The sequence below is a fragment of the Chanodichthys erythropterus genome, chromosome 16 (assembly GCF_024489055.1).
Source record: "Chanodichthys erythropterus isolate Z2021 chromosome 16, ASM2448905v1, whole genome shotgun sequence".
Taxonomy (NCBI): domain Eukaryota; kingdom Metazoa; phylum Chordata; class Actinopteri; order Cypriniformes; family Xenocyprididae; genus Chanodichthys; species Chanodichthys erythropterus.
The window spans coordinates 23,743,662-23,763,514 of NC_090236.1; the positions used below are offsets into that span (position 1 = coordinate 23,743,662).

The 19,853-nt window shown below is 35.8% G+C and overlaps 1 protein-coding gene across 1 annotated transcript; it reads left to right on the forward strand.

Annotated features, from left to right (window-relative positions):
• The first annotated feature begins 251 nt into the window (after positions 1-251).
• atp1b3a (ATPase Na+/K+ transporting subunit beta 3a) lies at positions 252-17,624 on the forward strand. Its single transcript, XM_067362839.1, has 7 exons — positions 252-550; positions 8,696-8,824; positions 8,949-9,047; positions 9,137-9,324; positions 11,290-11,340; positions 15,023-15,109; positions 16,860-17,624. The coding sequence occupies exons 1-7, from the start codon at positions 436-438 to the stop codon at positions 17,025-17,027; spliced, it is 837 nt and encodes a 278-aa protein (XP_067218940.1). The 5' UTR covers positions 252-435; the 3' UTR covers positions 17,028-17,624.
• The last annotated feature ends 2,229 nt before the right edge of the window (positions 17,625-19,853 follow it).

Below are 19,853 nucleotides of genomic sequence, written 5' to 3' on the forward strand. Positions count from 1 at the left end.
GAGTATTTGTATGAATATCTTGTAAAAGCATGGTATATGAATATGGTAGCCTAATCGTTCAGTACCATGATATTACCATCTGATACGATATAGCATACATTACAAATACAGACCAACGACCATCAGGATCATCGGTAAAAAAAAAAAAAAAAAAAAAGAGTCTTAATCAATTTGTAGCAATTCCACGGTTGCAAAGTTTACGCATGCGCAAAACAGATACCCCTTCTTTCCCTCCCCCACAACATAACGTGCTGCTGTCTGTCCGGTTTGTTGTACCAGTTTGGAATCAGGAACATAGCAGCACATTTTGAGACGTCAGAGGACAGAGGTTCTTAGCTCCTTCATCAGGGCATCAGCCCACTGAATTCAGCCTCATCACACAGGTCGCATCACACACACAGCGTCTTTTCCCATCAGCTGCGTCTAAATTACAGCATGTCTAAAAAGAGCGAAAAACCGGTGGAGGGCAAAGAGCCCGAAAGCAGCTGGAAAGACGTGATCTACAATCCAAGAACTGGACAATTCTTCGGTCGGACTGCAAGAAATTGGGGTGAGTTGACACGAACCCTACAACGGCGTCATGCTTTTGAGGAAATGCGCAGTTTACATAAATAATCAAGGCAGCTTTTATGACAGAAATAACATGTTGAACTACAAGCTTAAAACACGAAGACCCCCTAGGGTCACGAATGAAGACCAGTGTGCACTGAAAATGACCAAAGCGATCGTTATCTCAGGCATTCCGACATCTTAATGTCATCAACTCGTTCACTGATGACATCAGTGGCATTTTAATGTCTTCTCGTCTCATCTCTCTGCGTTTTGAGTTATCTACAGTGTAAATATGTTGCTCAATGTTCAACATCTTCAGGTCGTAGCAGATTCTCAGGGGTAAAACCCACAATGATCTAACGTTAAACATGTTGAATCAATATTTGTTACAAAAATTATGTTAGAAAAAAATGTTACAAATATAAATGTTACAAAAATTAGAAGCGACAGCAGTTCTGTAATGTCAGTATTTTTTAAGATATAATTTTTTAGGTTTTAAAATGGAACGAAACCACCATTGCCCATGTTTCGCAGTCACAATTCACTGAATGAAAAAGGAGCGTGTGCTGACTGCTGACGATAATAAACATCATTAGACCCTGGCTCAGTGTCAAAATAAGCTTAGCAGTATGGTTTTAATCTACATACATATGTTTATATATCAAAACGAGGGTCGTTTACACTATTTAGCTACCGAAAACATTTCTGCGCTGATATAAATAAATAATTTTGTCCTTAAAAATAACTGGATCGTCAGAAACTCTCATAATTGATATACTGTGTTCATTGAGGTTCATTAAGGTCTATAGTGTCATTAACCTTCTCTTGTCCTTATTGACCTAAGGCCTATTATGCCTAGTCAATTCAACTGATTATCTTGACGATACCAGTGCGCGTCTAAATGATTAAAAGCCTAAAGGAATTAAACGCTTTCAGTCTGTCAGAATAACGACCCCGATTCAAAAACCCATTCATTCTCGTTCATTTTGAAGATAGACCTAAATGGCATCGTCAGAGCGCTCGGTAACATCAAAGCGGCGTTGTTGAGAGCTGTGACGTCGGCTGGCCTGTGGGGAATCTTCCCGTTTTCGCGCCTCACTGAACCTTCTGTTCTAATGACACCTTCGATTTTTTTACAGGCAAAAAGATCAACTGCTGAATCTGTAACGTAATTTTACTACAAGTGAATATATATGAAATAAATGACTAAATTATTTTCACATAAAAAAATCTTTATAATCTCTAAATGAATGCTTTAGCGTAAAAACAAACAAAAAAACAGATCGATAGTCAGACCTGCTCTCGCCAGATCCTCGATCAATGCCATGTGTCATTCTCAAAACCAGTTCAAACAACTTTATATGGATCCAGATTAAAGACCTCTCATTAGCAGAGCTTAAAGGTGCAATATGTAATATTTTTGCAGTAAAATATCCAAAAAACACTAGGCCAGTGTTATACATTTTGTTCACTTGAGTACTTACAATATCCCATATGTTTCCAACTATTTGTAAATCGTGAGAAAATTGCACTTTAAACCAAGGCTCCGGGACCTGTGAGGAGTCACCTGTCAATTGCGTCATACCCGCGTTACCCTCGGTTTCCGGTTTTATTTTGTAGAAACAATGGAAACACCAAAGACGCTTTAAAGGGTCATGAAACCCTAAACCAAAATTTCTGAGATTTTAACAGAGGTATGTGTGTTGAACACCATTGAAGACAATGTTAGCATCTGTTAGATTTAATAGTGGGGGGGAAATGGTTAAATTTTAGTTTTTATACGCTATTTTCGTCTTCCGGGTTTAAAATCTTCATCCTGTCCACGTCACAGGCTGTGACGTGGCAGAGCACGATAGTGCTTTGATGACTCATCGGTGTTCAGGGGCGTAGTTTGTGGGGGGGATGGGGGGGAGGTCACCCCCCCAATATTCAAATGCTTCAGTTACAACCCCCCCCCCCCAATATTTCAACATGAAAATCACAGCAGATCAAATGAAAAATATGTAGAATTCATTTATTTTGTAACAATAATTTTGTTTGTATTCAAATATGAGTTTGTCATAATAAATTAGACAAAAATATTCTCCCCCTCCATTGAACCGATTGGTAACGCCCAACCAACGCGCCTCGCTCTTTCACCAAAACAACGCGAGTGGAGCTGTACTGTTTGAATGAGACAGCGCGGGTAGCACCAAAAATGAAGAGAACCGCTGCCCAGCCAACTATATTAAACCGCTGGTCCGTTAAAAAGAATAAAGCATGTACTGAGAAGGAGGTATGAGAATGTTTTGTAATACACTCATATTTTAGCTAGCTAATCCATTACAATGTAGCCATAACTATCAGTGTAACTGTAACCAGTTACCAAAACAGCCGTCTGTTTTGTTTGTTCATTTTTCAATAGTGTCTGTAATGATCAATGACAAAAATATTCACATCGGTGTTTGTTTTCTTCCTAAATTAATCTGACTTTTGAACGAATTGGCTGAATGAACGATTTAAGTGACTCACTCACTCAATAAAAAAGCGAATCGCTGCCGCCTACTGGCGGTTTCAATATTTAACATAATTTCTTTCTTTTTAGAATCACCGTTATGTTAGAATTTGATGAATGATTATACATACATTTCATAAAGTTCTGATAGATAGATAGATAGATAGATAGATAGATAGATAGATAGATAGATAGATAGATAGATAGATAGATTATCCAATAACACTACACATAAAACAGGTTATTATTTTTTAATATAAAAAAACAAAAAAACAAACAGGCAGCATACGTTCAACCCCCCCAATGTTGATACCAAATCTACGCCCTTGTCGGTGTTTCATAATTATTAACGAGACTGAGTTTTTTATCCAATGAGAAGACACTCTCTTAATTATTCATGACACCACGTGGATCTTTCCAATGACGAGGACGGTTAACGGCACTAAACAGTGAGAGAGACTGACTGACTGACGGTGCGTGTCCGTTGGCGCGGAGCGAGCGGGTAATCGCGAGTGTTTTCGGTTCATTCCTATGGAAGTTGAGCCGCGCGTAAGTTAATGTGACTGGTCGCTTGCTCTGCTCCAGTCGACACGCAGCCTGACTGACTGAGCGTGTTGCAGGTTCGGCACATAGATCTATGCTATGTACGCAAGGTTTTTTTTTAAGCGTTATTTTTTTTTTTTCAAATATATGCATGTATAGTGTGTATATAAACAACTATATATTTTATAATGACTGTAATTACACATGTACATTAATATGTTTTAAATAGAATTACGATTACTGTAGGATATATGTAGCAGGGCATTCAGTAACTCTTGAAAAGACAAAAATAAAGTGTCAGTGTATTTCATTAGATTTTAACTTTTTTTTTTTTAATGTAGTAATTTCCTCATGTTTTACCACTGATTTTTAGTGACCGTCGATATGCATGGGCTACTGGCGATGAGAGTTCCCCCCCCCCCCCCCTCCTCTCCTCTCCTCTCCCCTCCCCTCTTCTCACAGCCACCATGCCCATTTAAGTTGCATTTTTCAAAAAGATTGTGAGCTAGACTTGAGCGGAAAGAGGGGGGTTTCATGACCCTTTAATATATTACAGGTTTTAATAGACAAGGGAATGTCTGTTTTGATATATTTATAGACAGAAAATGATTTGTTGTTATATAGCTCAACACATTTAGTCTTGTTGTTCAAATCTAATTTTCTTGATTTTTTTCGAGTACCATGCTTTACCATGCCTTACCATGCCTCAGAGAAAAACACTATTTTGTCAAATAGCTAACATAGCATAATCAGATGCAGCTTTTTTTTATTAACAGTAATATATAATTTTCTCCATCATACAATACGTTTTAAAATGAATTGCATGCCATTTATCAACAAAAGACATCTAATATTTAATATGATATTCTAAAATCGATCTATCTTACTGCAGTGTCCAACAGTGTCTCACAGCAGCCGCCGAGCGAGCACACAGAGTAATGCTATAACATCATTTTCAACACACTCAAATGTATCTAATATGATAAACAGAGCTGTGTTACCTCACACTCATTACCAGAAAAGCAGAAGCGACGCCGGCGACTGTGGCATAATAAAAGTTCCACTGCTCGCAACCGCTCCAGCGGCATCGTTCAGCTCCCACAACACTCAGTCCTGCTCTGCTTCATACTACAGTAATGTTAATAATCGCATCCATGAACATGATTTGTTCCCGACTCCAATCCCTATTCTTTTGCACCGTCCATTGAGATGGAGACCACATGTCCCCAAGATTCCGCTCTCAAACTTTAGCTGTGTCCGAAACCGCTCACTCGTTCACTCATTCACTCATTCACTAATCCCTATATAGTGTATGGCATTTGAGTGAACTATATCTGTATGGAGTGAACGAAATGAAGTGAATGAATTCGGACGCTGACGTATACACTGTGCGTCGGAGATATCTATCTCAGAAACGGCTCGACACGCAATAAAACAATTTTATCCTACATGTTATTTACATTATAAAACAATGTTAATAACGATAACAATCATAATGACTTCATTTTTTAATCATACATGCCTCTGTGCCAGCTTTGTAGTTTAATCGATTGTATACATTTTTTTTTTTTGTCATGCTTAATGTGTTCATAATCATTTAATACTATAAAATACTGCAAACAAAAATAAACACATTAACAAGTGTACATAATTTCATGTATTTATCCTTTTTAATAAAGTTGTTAGAAACTCTCACGCTCACAGATTACGTGGTCTTTGAGCGCCCTCAGGCGACCGTTATGATTTGAATACGCTACCTATGATTAACGAATTTTTTTAAATCATCCACTAAATTATCATCTTTTAAAGTTTAATGAGTTAACAGTGCCACAAATTATTAAAACACATTGCTGTTAGTAAAACACATTAAATTGATTTAACGCCTACATAATATTTTAATAATAAAAATATTTTTATTAATATAATTTCATTTTTTAATTCATCTATATAATAATGTCCCCCTACATTTTAGTAGGTTTTATTCAAGTAGTGATTAAAAAAAAAAAAAGGTTAAAAAATTTGATTTTGGGAAATAGTGCTTCAGCAAGTGTACATGGAATGTACACTCGAAATCAGAGAGAATTGTGGGTATAAAGTAGTGAACGAATGTAGGGAATGAAGTCGTTCACTCAGAATTCGGACGCCACTACAAAATGGCCAGCACCCGATATAGTGGACTATATAGTGGATAGGGAGCGGTTTCAGACACAGCTTTTGTGTCATCAAGCTACGCCTTTGTTTTGCTTCTAGCGACCTCTAGCGGCCAAAATTATTACATATTGTACCTTTAAATCTGCACTATTCAGAGAAACCTCGCAGCTGAAGCTATAACACAACTTCACTGAAACTTAACACGTTTCTAAGGGCGCACAGTGTGCTTACGCGTGGTTTCAGTTGTTATATATATATATATATATATATATATATATATATATATATATATATATATATATATATATATATATATATATATATATATACACATACACACACAATATATATATATTTGTAAATTTAAAATAAATTTTAGTATGAAACTTTGTGAATCGTGATTTGTTCGTGAAAACGTACATACACAGATTTTTGTAACCACATGTACTTGTAAGCGCAGGTCGCACATGTTTGTTTATTAATTAATTAATTTTTTTGCAGTAATTAGTTTATCTACAAGGTGGCAACCTTGCCCTGGGGGCGTCGATTCACAAGGTAGTCAAAGAAAAACTGCATAAACAGAACAGACCAGAATTGCGCATGCGTCGAATGAAGTATACTTTTCAAGGCTGTGCGCGTACACTAGCATATGCGTAAAAAAGTAATTATACCCATGGCTTGGGGAACGCAGTCATGTAAAACAGTTCTGGGATGGAATTACAGGGTTTCTGCATTGTTTTAAAAAGTCTAACATTTCAAAATCAACATTTTAGGCCTGAAAAAGTTTTAAACTCACTGATTTATTTAGGTCTTAAATAATTTTAAACAGGTCTTAATTTTCGTATGTCCAAGTAATGCTACCTCTAATGCTCATTGAAATGCTCCTGCAGCACTTTAGAATGTTTTTTTTTTTCCTGGTGTTGTAGTTCTTTCTTTTGCTAAATATACTTGGCTGTATTATGACTACAAATAAGACAACATGCAACTTAACTTGCAGCCAATCAGCTTTCGTGTTATTGGCGTGAATCTCTTTCGGATTGTACTACAGAAACATAAAACGAATTTTATTCTTTAGCTAATAGTCCTCCAGTTTTTTGCGATTCCGCAAAATATTTTAATCACAAAAATAAATAATATTACCTAATTGAATAATCCCTGATTTATTTAAAGCTGTAATTGATAATTTTCACGAAGGTACAGTATGTAGTCTTTGTGAAAGCGAATCTTTGTCACCTGTCGTCTCGCAAAAGTGCCAAAAACCTGGCAAAGTGATTATGCAAGATGGATGAATCACCAAATAGTAAGTATGAAATGCCTGATAGCACAAAAAAGAGTTAATAAAAGCGATGTATACCACAAACTCAATTCGGTACTGACACACGGACCGATGTCAGACTGGCTGCGGATTCTGTGCGTGCGTTTGCTGCCTGTCAGCGCGTGACTATACAGAAATTTGTTTTATTTCTATGCTTATTGCCCTTGAACAGTCAAATTCACACGTAGTTATGCCTAAATGTCCATATTGTCAGTTATGTCTTGAGTAAACAAGTTTGGGACATGTATCAGTATTGGATCCGTGCATTTGGCCTACTGTAGGTCTTAAAGTGAAAGCAACCTAATATCTGCGATTTGCTATCCTAAAATGCACAGAAAAATAGGTGGATGGAAACATAGCTAATGATAAAGGAAATCTTAACAGAACGGACGGTCACATAAATGATGATTTCTTTAGCTGGGTCCTTTGAATTCTAAGGATGGTCCCAATACAGTGGTGCAAAGATGACGTCAAATCCCGGAAGACTAATTCGCCACTGGTTCCCTCGAGATTTTCCTATGGGGTTTTAAAATCGGGCTTTTCAATTTATGAGTAAAACAAAGCCTGTAGTAAACTTGACTACGCTTTGACGTTTTGTTACTACAACATGATGAGCGTACAGACTCAAACCCCAAATGTTTCTATCTAGTTACTTGTCATGCTGCTCTGACACATTTGGCCTTTCCAACGCAGCCTTCGAAGGATGAAGCCTCTGAATTTGGACACAGCTTTTGTTTTTACAGCTGGTGTCTCCCTGGAGGTTTGTTGCTTTGAATGATCTGTGGGAAATGTTTTTAGTTCACTGTGACAACAAACTTTTAGCTTTACGCCACTCACACCAAGCGTCACAGTAGCCAGAGCAACTTTTCACTGAGTAGGAATATAATGTGACACTTTTAGGCGACTGACCTATGTATGCAATTTCCCATGAAATCCATCCATACAGTCTAAAATATAAATGAATCAGAATCTTGTTAAGTGGTAATGATGGAAAAGCAGTTTTAAAAAGGGATTTTTCACTATTATTTACAACAGGATCTCCATTTCTCATGGGTTTAAAAGATTTTCGTTATAAGAGACCATGAAAACAAGTTTGTGCATCAAAACCACACCTTTCCTGGTGAAAAAAAAAAAATCAACGAATTTGCGACAGTTCAATGTAACATTTTTGACAGTCTCTGAGTAACGTGTCATTTATTTAAGCCACAAAATAAAACTTCAGTCTGTAAAATAAATATAATGAACTATGCAAAAAGCATTTCGAACATCTAGCATGTTTTATAATCCCGTCCGTCAAAAACGTAGGCTGGCTCTAATATTTTTTTTTTAAAACATAAAAAGTTACATGGTATAGCTTTAATTGACTGAAATTGACCAATCAGAATTAAGTATCTCTGAGAGAGAACTAAACTGAAAATGGATGGAAAAGCTAGTAATGCATGCTGTCAGATTAAAATGAGCTCCATTTGAAGACCAAGCAAAATGTTATGCATTGGTTGGTTCTGTTATGAATGCATTGGTTGGTTATGTTTATTTTATATCGTTTAAATGTATTTAATCTATTACTTAAAGCTTTTTAGGAGGGGTCTAATAAATGTTGTTCTTCCTAGCAATAAATGATAAAAGGCACTGTCTTTCAGGCCTCATCCTCCTCTTTTACTTGGTCTTCTATGGCTTCTTGGCTGCCATGTTTGTCTTCACTATGTGGGCGATGCTTCAGATGCTGAATGACGACACGCCAAAGTATCAAGATCGTGTCGCGTCCCCAGGTGAGTTACAAAAAGAAAATTAAAAGGTCTCTTTGCTTTAAATATTTCTCAGTTATGAATTTTTCTTTTTTAAAAAGGTCTAATAAATATTCTTAATGTATAACTAACTTTTTCTTTTTCGCAGGGTTGGTTATCAGGCCAAACACTTTGAATATAGTTTTTAACAGATCAGAATCTCTTGAATATGGCCAGTATGTCCAGCATCTGGAATCGTTTCTGCAACGTGAGTGCTATTTTTTTAATCATTTCTCATCTGATTGCATATAATATAGTCTTGTATATTTACAGTTTGTCTATTTTTACCCTTTCCAGAGTATAATGACTCAGAGCAAGCCAAAAATGACTTGTGTATGGCGGGTCAGTACTCCGAGCAGGATGAAGAACCTCAGAAGAAGGTGTGCCAGTTTAGGAGGAGTTTACTCCACCATTGCTCTGGGATGGAGGACACCACTTTCGGCTATGCTAAAGGACAGCCATGCGTCATTGTCAAGATGAATAGGGTGAGTAACCCTACATACATTACCATTCAAAAGTTTGGGGTCAATAAGATTTTTTCATAAGTACAAGTTTTGAATACTGTACACCACCAAGGAATACAACTAGCTTTGGGAGCCTAAAGAATAGCATTAATCAAACCAAATTTAGGGAAAACCCAACCTATTCAGCAGTTTTTTTCAAGTCGACATTGAATACTATTGAAAGCCAAGTTACATCCGTCTATTTGGTCTATGCATTAAAACCCATATGGAGAATCTGAAAGTGGATTTTAACATTTTGAAACGGACAAATTTTTGCAAAAATTCCTCCACGTGATCTCAAAAAGCCCAACATCCATCTGGATTTAGTAAGAAACCAAATTCAAAAGCAATTTCATCAGCAATTTCTGAATATATAACAGCAATGTTCCCGCAACATATCCCAATATTCACAGATGGATCTAAATCTGGAAATCAATGGGCAGCAGATTTTGCTACAAATCAACTGCATCAGGGTATATTCATCCCTATTATTGGCATTGAAGTTCATTTCACGACAGGATTTTTTAAATAACTGATTCCAAATCATGTCTGGAAGCATTGGAATCTATGAAAACCAATCAGCCAACAATTGTGAAGATTTGAATCAAATTGTCATCTCTTGAATCAAAGAATTGGGGCCCACAAGCCACGCAATATCGCGTTCATATCGCAGATGAATCGCCTTCGATATTGAACGCGATATTGCGTGGCTTTGTCAGTGAACTACGGCTCTGTCTATTAAATGCCGCTCCATTTGAAAGTAGGTGATGACGATTTAGCGGTAATCAGGGAACCGGCTTTACTGACAAAATGCGCGTGACAAAAGCATTCGATATATCCCCCAGCCCTACTGTTGACCCATCCCTTACACCTTAAATCTACACATACCACCAACTGTCCCTAACCTTACCCGTATCCCACCTCAATAGCAGCAAAAGTGTTTTGCAATACAATGTGAACACAATAAGTACATTGTACTTATTTTTTAAAGTAAGTACATAGTAGTTAAGGCCACAGTAAGTACATAGTAGTTAAGGCCACTCAATATAAAGTGGGTGCTGGCTGCTCAGGAATCTCTGGTAATGAGCAAGCAGACAGTGCTGCCAAAGAAGCGTTAACTACCGAACCATTCAAATGCTCTATACCTTTCACAGATCTGAAAGCAACATTAAATGCATCAGTGATTAAACAACAAATTACGTCAAATAAATCTTTATGTTGGGATAACACATGCATTCTCTTATAATAATTGCTGGGATCAAGTCATTGAGACACAAGGATGGATAGGATTTTACATTTCGATACATTTTTACTATCAGGAGAAAATTCCTTGTTCGTTCTTTGTTCATCAAGTGTTCGTCGTCCATTAAACATATTTTACTAATACTTCTACCCCTTTGAGGAACTTGTTTTATTCTATTGATACTTTTGAAAAGTAAATCCAAATTTAATTTTAATGTTTTTAGAAAAAATGACTTACTTAGTTTTATTTTTGAATAACTAAACCTGGCTCTCGCCATGAATATAGCCATAGAAACTGGTGTGGCATTAAGAAAGAAAGAAAGAAAGAAAGAACGAAAGAAAGAACGAAAGAAAGAAAGAAAGAAAGAAAGAAAGAAAGAAAGAAAGAAAGAAAGAGAAAGAAAGAAAGAAAGAAAGAAAGAAAAAAAGAAAGAGAAAGAAAGACTGGAGTGCTAAAAATTCAGCTTTGCCATCACATTGCATTTTAAAATATATTGACATAAATCTTTCAAAATTATTAAACCCCAAACATTTGAATGGTGCTGTATACAAAATATTTCATCCCAAATGAATTATGCATTATTAAATTATTTTCTTCAAGAGTAAAACTGGCACATAACATTAATATTTCAAAATGGCTGGGTATTTCTATCCACTTACTGATTGAGGGTGAATCAGGCTGATTATGTCATTCTCAACCCTCAGGTCATTGGTCTTAAGCCGGCTGGAGATCCGTACATCAACTGCACAACAAAGGTAACAATTGTAAGCCTGTTTAATATGGGTGCAGATTATAGTATTTAATTTACATTTCTGATATTAAGATATAGTAGACTATACAAAATCATAAAAAAAAATGTATGAGTTTGTATCCGTGGTGTTTTTTGTGGTTTAAAGCTGCAATTTATAAGAGAAACTTAGCAAATGGAACTAAAAAGCACAAATGTCTCAACACAAACCTTGTCCTAAGAAATGATCACATGCTGGCTGTTTCTCAGTGTAATCACAGTTTAAGAACTAAAACAGGTTCATACTTGATCTGCAAATGACCTTCCTGTTAAGTATTGGCTTGTCCCACAGTTTTTCTCATCTACCAAATCATTTTCCTTAATCATTATTTTTTTGGTTTGCTCACTCCAAGCTACAATGCAGGTAAAAATCACATGGCCAATGATAACGTAAGATGCCAGCAAAGTAGAAGTCTGATCGGTCCCCACACAACTCTCACCCTTTTAAGGTGTTTAATTGCTCTGCAAAACAGCCTCTGTTAGAGCAGAACCGGTTTGGTGTTTGTAATTGTCAGTGTTTTCTGCAGTTTTCTTATGGATTTCAGCTTTAAGGTTTGATTTATATGTTGTTATGTCTCCTGCTTGGATTTCTAATTGTTAGTCCATCCTCTCTCAAGAGTGTTTTTTTTTTCTTTTCCTCTCATGTCTCAATTGCATGCTGCCATTTGAACTCCTTAGTAAAGTGATGGGTAAGATCACTGTATATATGGTCTCTCTCATTCACCTGGTCGTTCTCTACCAATGTGATTGAGCATGTCTCTTTTTATATGCTGTCATTCCTTTCTTCAAAATTTCTGCAAGCCTCAACATAGAAATAACATCTTGTCAGAATTAGGGATGCACAGATATGTTAAATATGATCTAAATTATAATAAAATTAATTAAAAAATAAACCACTAAAAACTAAGATCAGTCATTTTAAATGTTACAGGCGAGCTTAGGGAACATTTTAGTGTACAGTATGAAATTTGCTAAAGATTACACATAACTGTTATTGTATTATTAGTGTTTTAAAGAGTAACTTTAAGTGAGCATTAGATGGTGGCAAAGGTAATCTACATGTACAAACCTGATTCAAAAAAGTTGGGACACTGTACAAATTGTCAATTTACTGTACAAATTGTACAAATTACAAATTCCAAAAAAAAGGAATGCAATAATTTACAAATCTCATAAACTTATATTTTATTTACAATATAATATAGATAACATATCAAATGTTGAATGTGAGACATTTTGAAATGTCATGCCAAATATTGGCTCATTTTGGATTTCATGAGAGCTACACATTCCAAAAAAGTTGGGACAGGTAACAATAAGAGGCCGGAAAAGTTAAATGTACATGAAAGGAACAGCTGGAGGACCAATTTGCAACTTATTAGGTCAGTTGGCAACATGATTGGGTATAAAAAGAGCCTCTCAGAGTGGCAGTGTCTCTCAGAAGTCAAGATGGGCAGAGGATCACCAATTCCCCCAATGCTGCAGCCAAAAATAGTGGAGCAATATCAGAAAGGAGTTTCTCAGAGAAAAAATCATAACTACAGATTTCCAAAGATTCAGAGAATCTGGAACAATCAAAAGACCAATCAAAATGTTAAGTTCTTTTTGGAAAACTGGGACACCATGTCATCCAGACTAAAGAGGACAAGGACAACCCAAGTTGTTCTCAGCGCTCAGTTCAGAAGCCTGCATCTTTGATGGTATGGGGTTTTATGAGTGCGTGTGGCATGGGCAGCTTACACACCTGGAAAGGCACCATCAATGCTGAAAGGTATATCCAAGTTCTAGAACAACTATGCTCCCATCCAGACGTCGTCTCTTTCAGGGAAGACCTTGCATTTTCCAACATGACAATGCCAGACCACATACGGCATCAATTACAACATCATGGCTGCATAGAAGAAGGATCCGTGTACTGAAATGGCCAGCCTGCAGTCCAGATCTTTCACCCATAGAAAACATTTGCCGCATCATAAAGAGGAAGATGCAACAAAGACCTAAGACAGTTGAGCAACTAGAAGCCTGTATTAGACAAGAATGGGAGAATATTCCTATTCCTAAACTTGAGCAACTTGTCTCCTCAGTCCCCAGATGTTTGCAGACTGTTATAAAAAGAAGAAGGGATGCCACACAGTGGTAAACATGGCCTTGTCCCAACTTTTTTGAGATGTATTGATGCCATGAAATTTAAAATCAACTTATTTTTCCCTTAAAATGATACATTTTCTCAGTTTATACATGTCATCTATGTTGTATTCTGAATAAAATATTGAAATTTGAAACTTCCACATCATTGCATTTTGTTTTTATTCACAATTTGTACAGTGTCCCAACTTTTTTGTAATCGGGTTTGTAAAATAGTGGAAATTATGTGCACAATTAAATGCCTAATATCAACCAATACAAACTGAACATATCTGTAATATCGGCCGATATCTTGTACATCCCTAATAAGAATCAATTAATTGTCCATTCTCGCAATATTTTCTTAGATGAGTTGCTAATGCTACTTTTGATCAAGATGGATGGCTAATACGAGGACAAATTGTTATTCATTTAGCATGGCAAAGCAGCAGCATGACTTGTTTTCTCCAAAGCAACAGTCTGCTTTGTCTGTCTTCTGCTGGGAAACATTATGCACTGCATTCAAATGTGTTATTGCACTGCAGCTGCTTTATTTCATATGGATGATTTATATTAGTGTTACAACTATACTCCTGGGCAAAAAAGGACCAAGGCAAAAATGGCAAACTATTTAGTGGTCTTTTAATGGTCTTAACCATTTTATTCACAAATCACTGGTCATGAAATTTTCACGATTTGCACAAATGTTGTAGATAAAGTAGCTTGGCACGGAATATCCTTCCCCTTTGTTTTCTTTAAATGTTTAAACAGCTTTTTACTGGAAGAACAGCCAGTGTTGTTCCACTCAATGTAATGGCTTCAAACAGTTCATGAGTAGTTCAAAAATGTCTTGCAGTTCGTTTGAGTTTAATATGAGTCCAAATATTCACCAGAGGGTTCAAATCTGGATTCTGCAGGGCAAAACATGAGCCTGATGGACTTGTTCTCAGGCCACGTCTTTGCAGTTTGGACAGGAGCATTGTTTTGTTGAAAAATGACATCCAATCATTGCTCTTTAGATAACAACTTTTAAAGTGTGGGAAGCAAGATATTATGCAATATTCTCCTGTACTTCAAAGCATTAAAGCATGACTTCACAGTGAAGTAGCTGTAGTATGCTTCACTGTGGTAGAGATGCATTTATAATTATATTTCTCAGCAGATTTTTGAAGATACCGCTCTGGAGAATCACCATGCAACTTGTTTCATTGTTTTCCACACATTCACACACAACTTCCCATATTCTGCCAAAACCTTCACTCTGTCTTTGATGTTTTTCGGAGACAGCAATGGCTTTTAAGTAGTGCATTTGCTTAAATTAGGTTAATTTCCTGAACAATAATTTGTGATTAAGACAATTAAAAGCTTAGTGTAAAGCAATTTTTGTCTCCACCTTAACCCCCCCCCCCCCCCTTTTTTTTTTTTTTTTTTGCCCAGGAGTGTACATCAAAGGGCATCATCCACTTTCACCCAAAGACAGTCTGTTGTGTTCAATTGTCTGACGGTATTTTCTTGCTTTTCTTCAGAGTGAGAAACCTCTTCAGATGCAGTATTTCCCCCATGAGGGGACTATTGATAGGATGTACTTCCCTTACTATGGGAAAAAGACACATGTAAGTATGGCACTCAGCACATGCTTAAAGGAATATTCCAGGTTCAATAGAAGTTGAGCTCGATCAACTGTATTTGTAGCATAATGTTGTTTACCATTAAAAATTCCAGTAGTCCTTTTCTAAAAAAAAAAAAATTGTATGGATTACAGTGAGGCACATAAAATGAAAGGGTAAACTGGGGTAAATTCATTAATGTAAAATATTTCAATTGTATAAAAAGGTAAAAAAACAAAACAAAAACAATGTGTTAACATGATTTTTGTGTAAAAAGAAATGGCCTTTTCTGTGTATCCAATTTTACAACTTTGATGCCATAATCCAATGCCATAAACCCAAAAATAGTCACATACAGAAGTTTTAATAGAAGAATCAATGTGCCTTTTAAAAGGGCTTTATAAAATAAGCTTCACATTTCTTCCAATCATCCAAAATTGGCCCTATTAACTTCTTACTGTAACCTTTTTTTTAACTGTTTTACCGTTTTTTTTTGTGTTTTTTTTTTGTTACGAAAAAAATTGTTAAAAGTAGGGTAGGCAATTTTTATTTTCATAATCACTTTTTGCTATTCTGGTTGAAACTTTCTTCACATCCTGATGGCAGTCAACGATAGAAGTGTTCTATATATATATATATATATATATATATATATATAATATATATATATATATATATATATATATATATATATATATATATATATAAAATATATATATAAAATATATATATAAAATATATATATAAAATATATATATATATATATATATATATATATATATATATATATATATATATATATATATATATATAATATATATATATATATATATATATATATATATATAAAAGCTCATATATAATCTATGGAAGTCTTGGGACCAAAAATGTTCGTCCAATAATTGCATTTGGTCCGAATGCAATGATACAATGTCCTACCTGCCTGTCAGCATATGTATTTCCATACCTCCACACACCCTGCTTGCGCAGACATCACATGTCATCAGCACGTTCAGTAAGGCTATGCAGAGTTGTGGACAGATGGTCACTGAGTGCCGCAAACAAACAGCAGCCACCTTTTAATGCCCCAATATACTCACGGCGAGGTTCTTCACTTAGGGGTAAAACGAAATGCGTGACCAGCGATATACTGTTAGCGAACATTCAGACGCCACCTACACTGCTGAGAGTGGAACAAAATAACTTGTTACTGAGATGTTTTGAATTTGCCAAAAACATCTGTTATTGAATTTGCCATGTCGTAACCGTAATTTAGAGACGGCAGCCCATGGCGTTTTACTTGAAGCTAATCACGTCCTCAGATTTATGCGTTTCTATGTCAACACTATCAACTCCGAAATGAATCTGCTGCAGTCAGGTGGTACAATTAAGTGCTCTGTAAATTGTTTACGTTCATTATTATTGTAATGTTATGTGCTTTGAGACACGAGGTAATTTAACGGCGCCTCTTATGACGCTTTCCTGAATCTGCTCTGGCTGTGCGCGACCTGACACATCATTCGTGTGTTTTGGAGGGCGCTCTGAAGGGAGGGTGGGATCTTCTGACTTCAAAGCTAGCTTGCTATTGCTAACTGCTCCAAAATTGCCTACCCTACCTTTAATTATGAGTTTTACTTTTATTATACCTAGAATAATCCTGTGAAGATTTTATTATGCAATAAGATGACATTTCTCTCAGTGTTTAGTGACTTGCACACCGTTTGACCTCTGTTTTTCTGTCTCTGATCATCAACAGAAGGGTTACGTTCAGCCTCTGGTTGCTGTAAAGCTGTTGCTTAAGAAGGAAGACTACAACAGTGAGTTGATTGTTGAGTGCAAAGTAGAGGGCTCCAACCTCAAGAACAACGACGAGCGTGACAAGTTTCTTGGTCGCGTCACCTTTCGGGTCCTGGTGACCGAATAAAGCAGTTGCTGGTACGGACACTAAAGGGGAACTTGCACTACTTTTTCCCTGTTGTCCCTCCAATGTATGTCCTGCTGGTCCTCAGCAGGTCTAAAGGACCTAATTTAACATTCCACAGACAGGCATGACTGATTGATTTTTGTTAATAAATCCCCCTGTTTAGTCTCCTGCCTAGAACCTCTTCCTGCTGAAGACGTGAGCATCTCTGAACGTTTAATTGTATTTTAACCCTGGGCCTCGCATTCCCTAGATGTTTTGAATTCTTTAACGTCATTATGTTGTACCCCTTAAAGGGATTTTGTTTACATTGTACTTGATGAAACGGGTTAGTCGCTATCTTAATCCTTTGTTGGTGTTTTTTGTGTTTGTGTTGCTCTGTGTGAATATATTTAATGATCGTATTGTCATATTGCTGTAAGAATTATGTTGAAAAAGTAGTATTATTTGACACATTTTTGAAATATGAAATATGGAAGGGGCCAAATTTGTAACCTAAATGATATTCATAACCTCTGCATGGATCCTCGTTCATGCAGATGCCTTAAGAACCATATGACACCTTGGTAAAAATGCTATTTTGACAAATAAAAATAAAAGCACAAGTAAGTAATGGTTGTAGACGGTCTGTTATATCCCGAATGTGCCACATGATGGCGTTAAGACAGTGTTGTCCAATGTTGTCTAAAGTTTAACAAAAATATAGATATATAAACCTTTAGAATATACAAGCATGATTGTATTTACATTTGAACTCATTCTCTTTCTGTACTGAAACATGCATACAGTGCCATACGTCGTACTTGTTTAACTTAACCATGTCACAGTGCTCAACCAAACATAACACTGTCTATTCCTGCCAGCAGCTATCAATAAATCTGAGGTCTGCGTCAACTATTTAGCTGACCACATTTAGTCACAGAGACGGGAACCTGCTTCAGTCTGTACATAGTTAGTCTTCTAAGCTGGCCACTGTAGCAAAGTCATCTGTGGAAGTTTAGTATACACTTTCGAATGTCCACCTTTTGCATTAACACTAGTGCTTATGGGAAGCATATTTAGGCCAGGAGACTTTAAACTGGGGCCAAGAGACAAATATAACATTTATTATAAGTAGTACTGCTTAATTTTGAGTTCTAATAGCTGCACTGTAAAAAAATATATTCATGATTTATCACAACATTATAAAATTTTTTCTTTTGTCAAATCAATTTCAATAATTAATGTGGTTCAGATAACATAATATTTTGAGTTTCTCTTGATTAAACCAATCGCGTTCATTGTATTAAATCAAATTTTTAATTTTAGTGAACTCAAAATTTTAAGGCAACTTACTTTAAGTTAAATCAATAATTATTTTTTACAGCGTGGAAAAAATTTAATTTGCCTGATTTTCTATTTGTCTGTTTTGTTATATATTGTTTTATTCTATTTACAGTCCTAGTTATAAACGGTAAGAAATGAAAATAAAAACAGATATGGTTTGTATTTTAAAAGTTTATACATATAACATTAATTGTTGATAATAATCATATAAAAAAATAAAAAAAACACACTGCTTAGTGCTTACTTTATAAGTAAATATTCTCCAGATAATATTTTTGACCTGTGACAATACATAAATAATATAAAATTAATTCAAAAAAATATATATAAATAAATAAATAGACAGTTATTTAATTTTGGAAACATATGTTGCCTGATATTTAATTAAAGGTTCTTTATTAATTAAAATATATAGCTGCTATTATATTTTAGGAAATAAAATAAGGGATCATCATATTTTGGGGTCTTTGGTATTAAAAAGTTTGAAAACACCTGTCTACCAACAAACACGTCAAAAAACACTACATGTTTTGATAACACACAGCAATCACTTTTGCCTGACACTCTCTCTAACACTTCTTCCACACATAAGCTCATTTTCAGCATTAGTGGATATTGGTTCACATAAGGAGGAGGGGGATCTGTTTGGCTTAACAGGGTCTTTACGTTTGCCACCTGGAGAATTCCACCTAATCTCTAACTTACTAGTGTACTCTCCATTAAAACTCAGTCATAAGCAGAGCACATATTAACTACATGGTGCACACCCTCTCTACATGTACATTGCCTAATTAATCTCAGGAGTGATGTAACAGTCTTTGAATGCAGAAAGAAGACCCCTTCACGTGTGCTGAACCAGACTGGTATTCTATGATCTCAACAGAAATCAGAAATTGGAGAGAGTGACTTATCTTGGTTAAGCAAATCAGACTGGAGGTTGCAAGGATTAGAGGTTGATTTAAGTACGTGAGTGTAAGCCAGATTATCGCTTTACAAGATAAGTGTGGTGTACTGACTTCAGCCCAGAACTCTTCAGGCACTCCTTAATCTGGGACATATTTTTAGGTTTTGACTCTTGCAGTGATTTTTTAACATGCACCAACATGTGGATAGATTTTCATCAAGCAATATGTGTGAGATTAAGATTAAGATTCAGTTATCTCAGGAACAAGGAAACATTCAAACTTGAAATAATGGAAGACTAACCTCCGCCAGTGAACTGTGACTCTTGCCCTAAATTTACTGATTTGATCAGTGCCAGCGTAGTGGATGTTTACTGATTAGCGCCAAGCACCAGCATTATAGTGGGGAAAAAGCTCAGAAAAAATCTGTAAAAGAAAGAGACATTTTATTGACCCATTTTGAATATCTGACATTTCTATTTATAATCATTCTCAAACCTTATATACAATTACATTTAATCATTACTTACCTGACAAAAAGTAAAAACTGAACACCGGCAAAGAGACAGAACAAATAATTCATTTGAAAACAGGTAGTTTG

Excerpts from the sequence above, each read along its gene's own strand:
- atp1b3a (XM_067362839.1), top strand. The coding sequence starts at position 436 with ATGTCTAAAAAGAGCGAAAAACCGGTGGAGGGCAAAGAGCCCGAAAGC. Across the intron at positions 9,048-9,136 it reads TCTGGAATCGTTTCTGCAAC|AGTATAATGACTCAGAGCAA; the intron begins GTGAGTGCTATT and ends TACCCTTTCCAG. Across the intron at positions 9,325-11,289 it reads TCATTGTCAAGATGAATAGG|GTCATTGGTCTTAAGCCGGC; the intron begins GTGAGTAACCCT and ends CTCAACCCTCAG.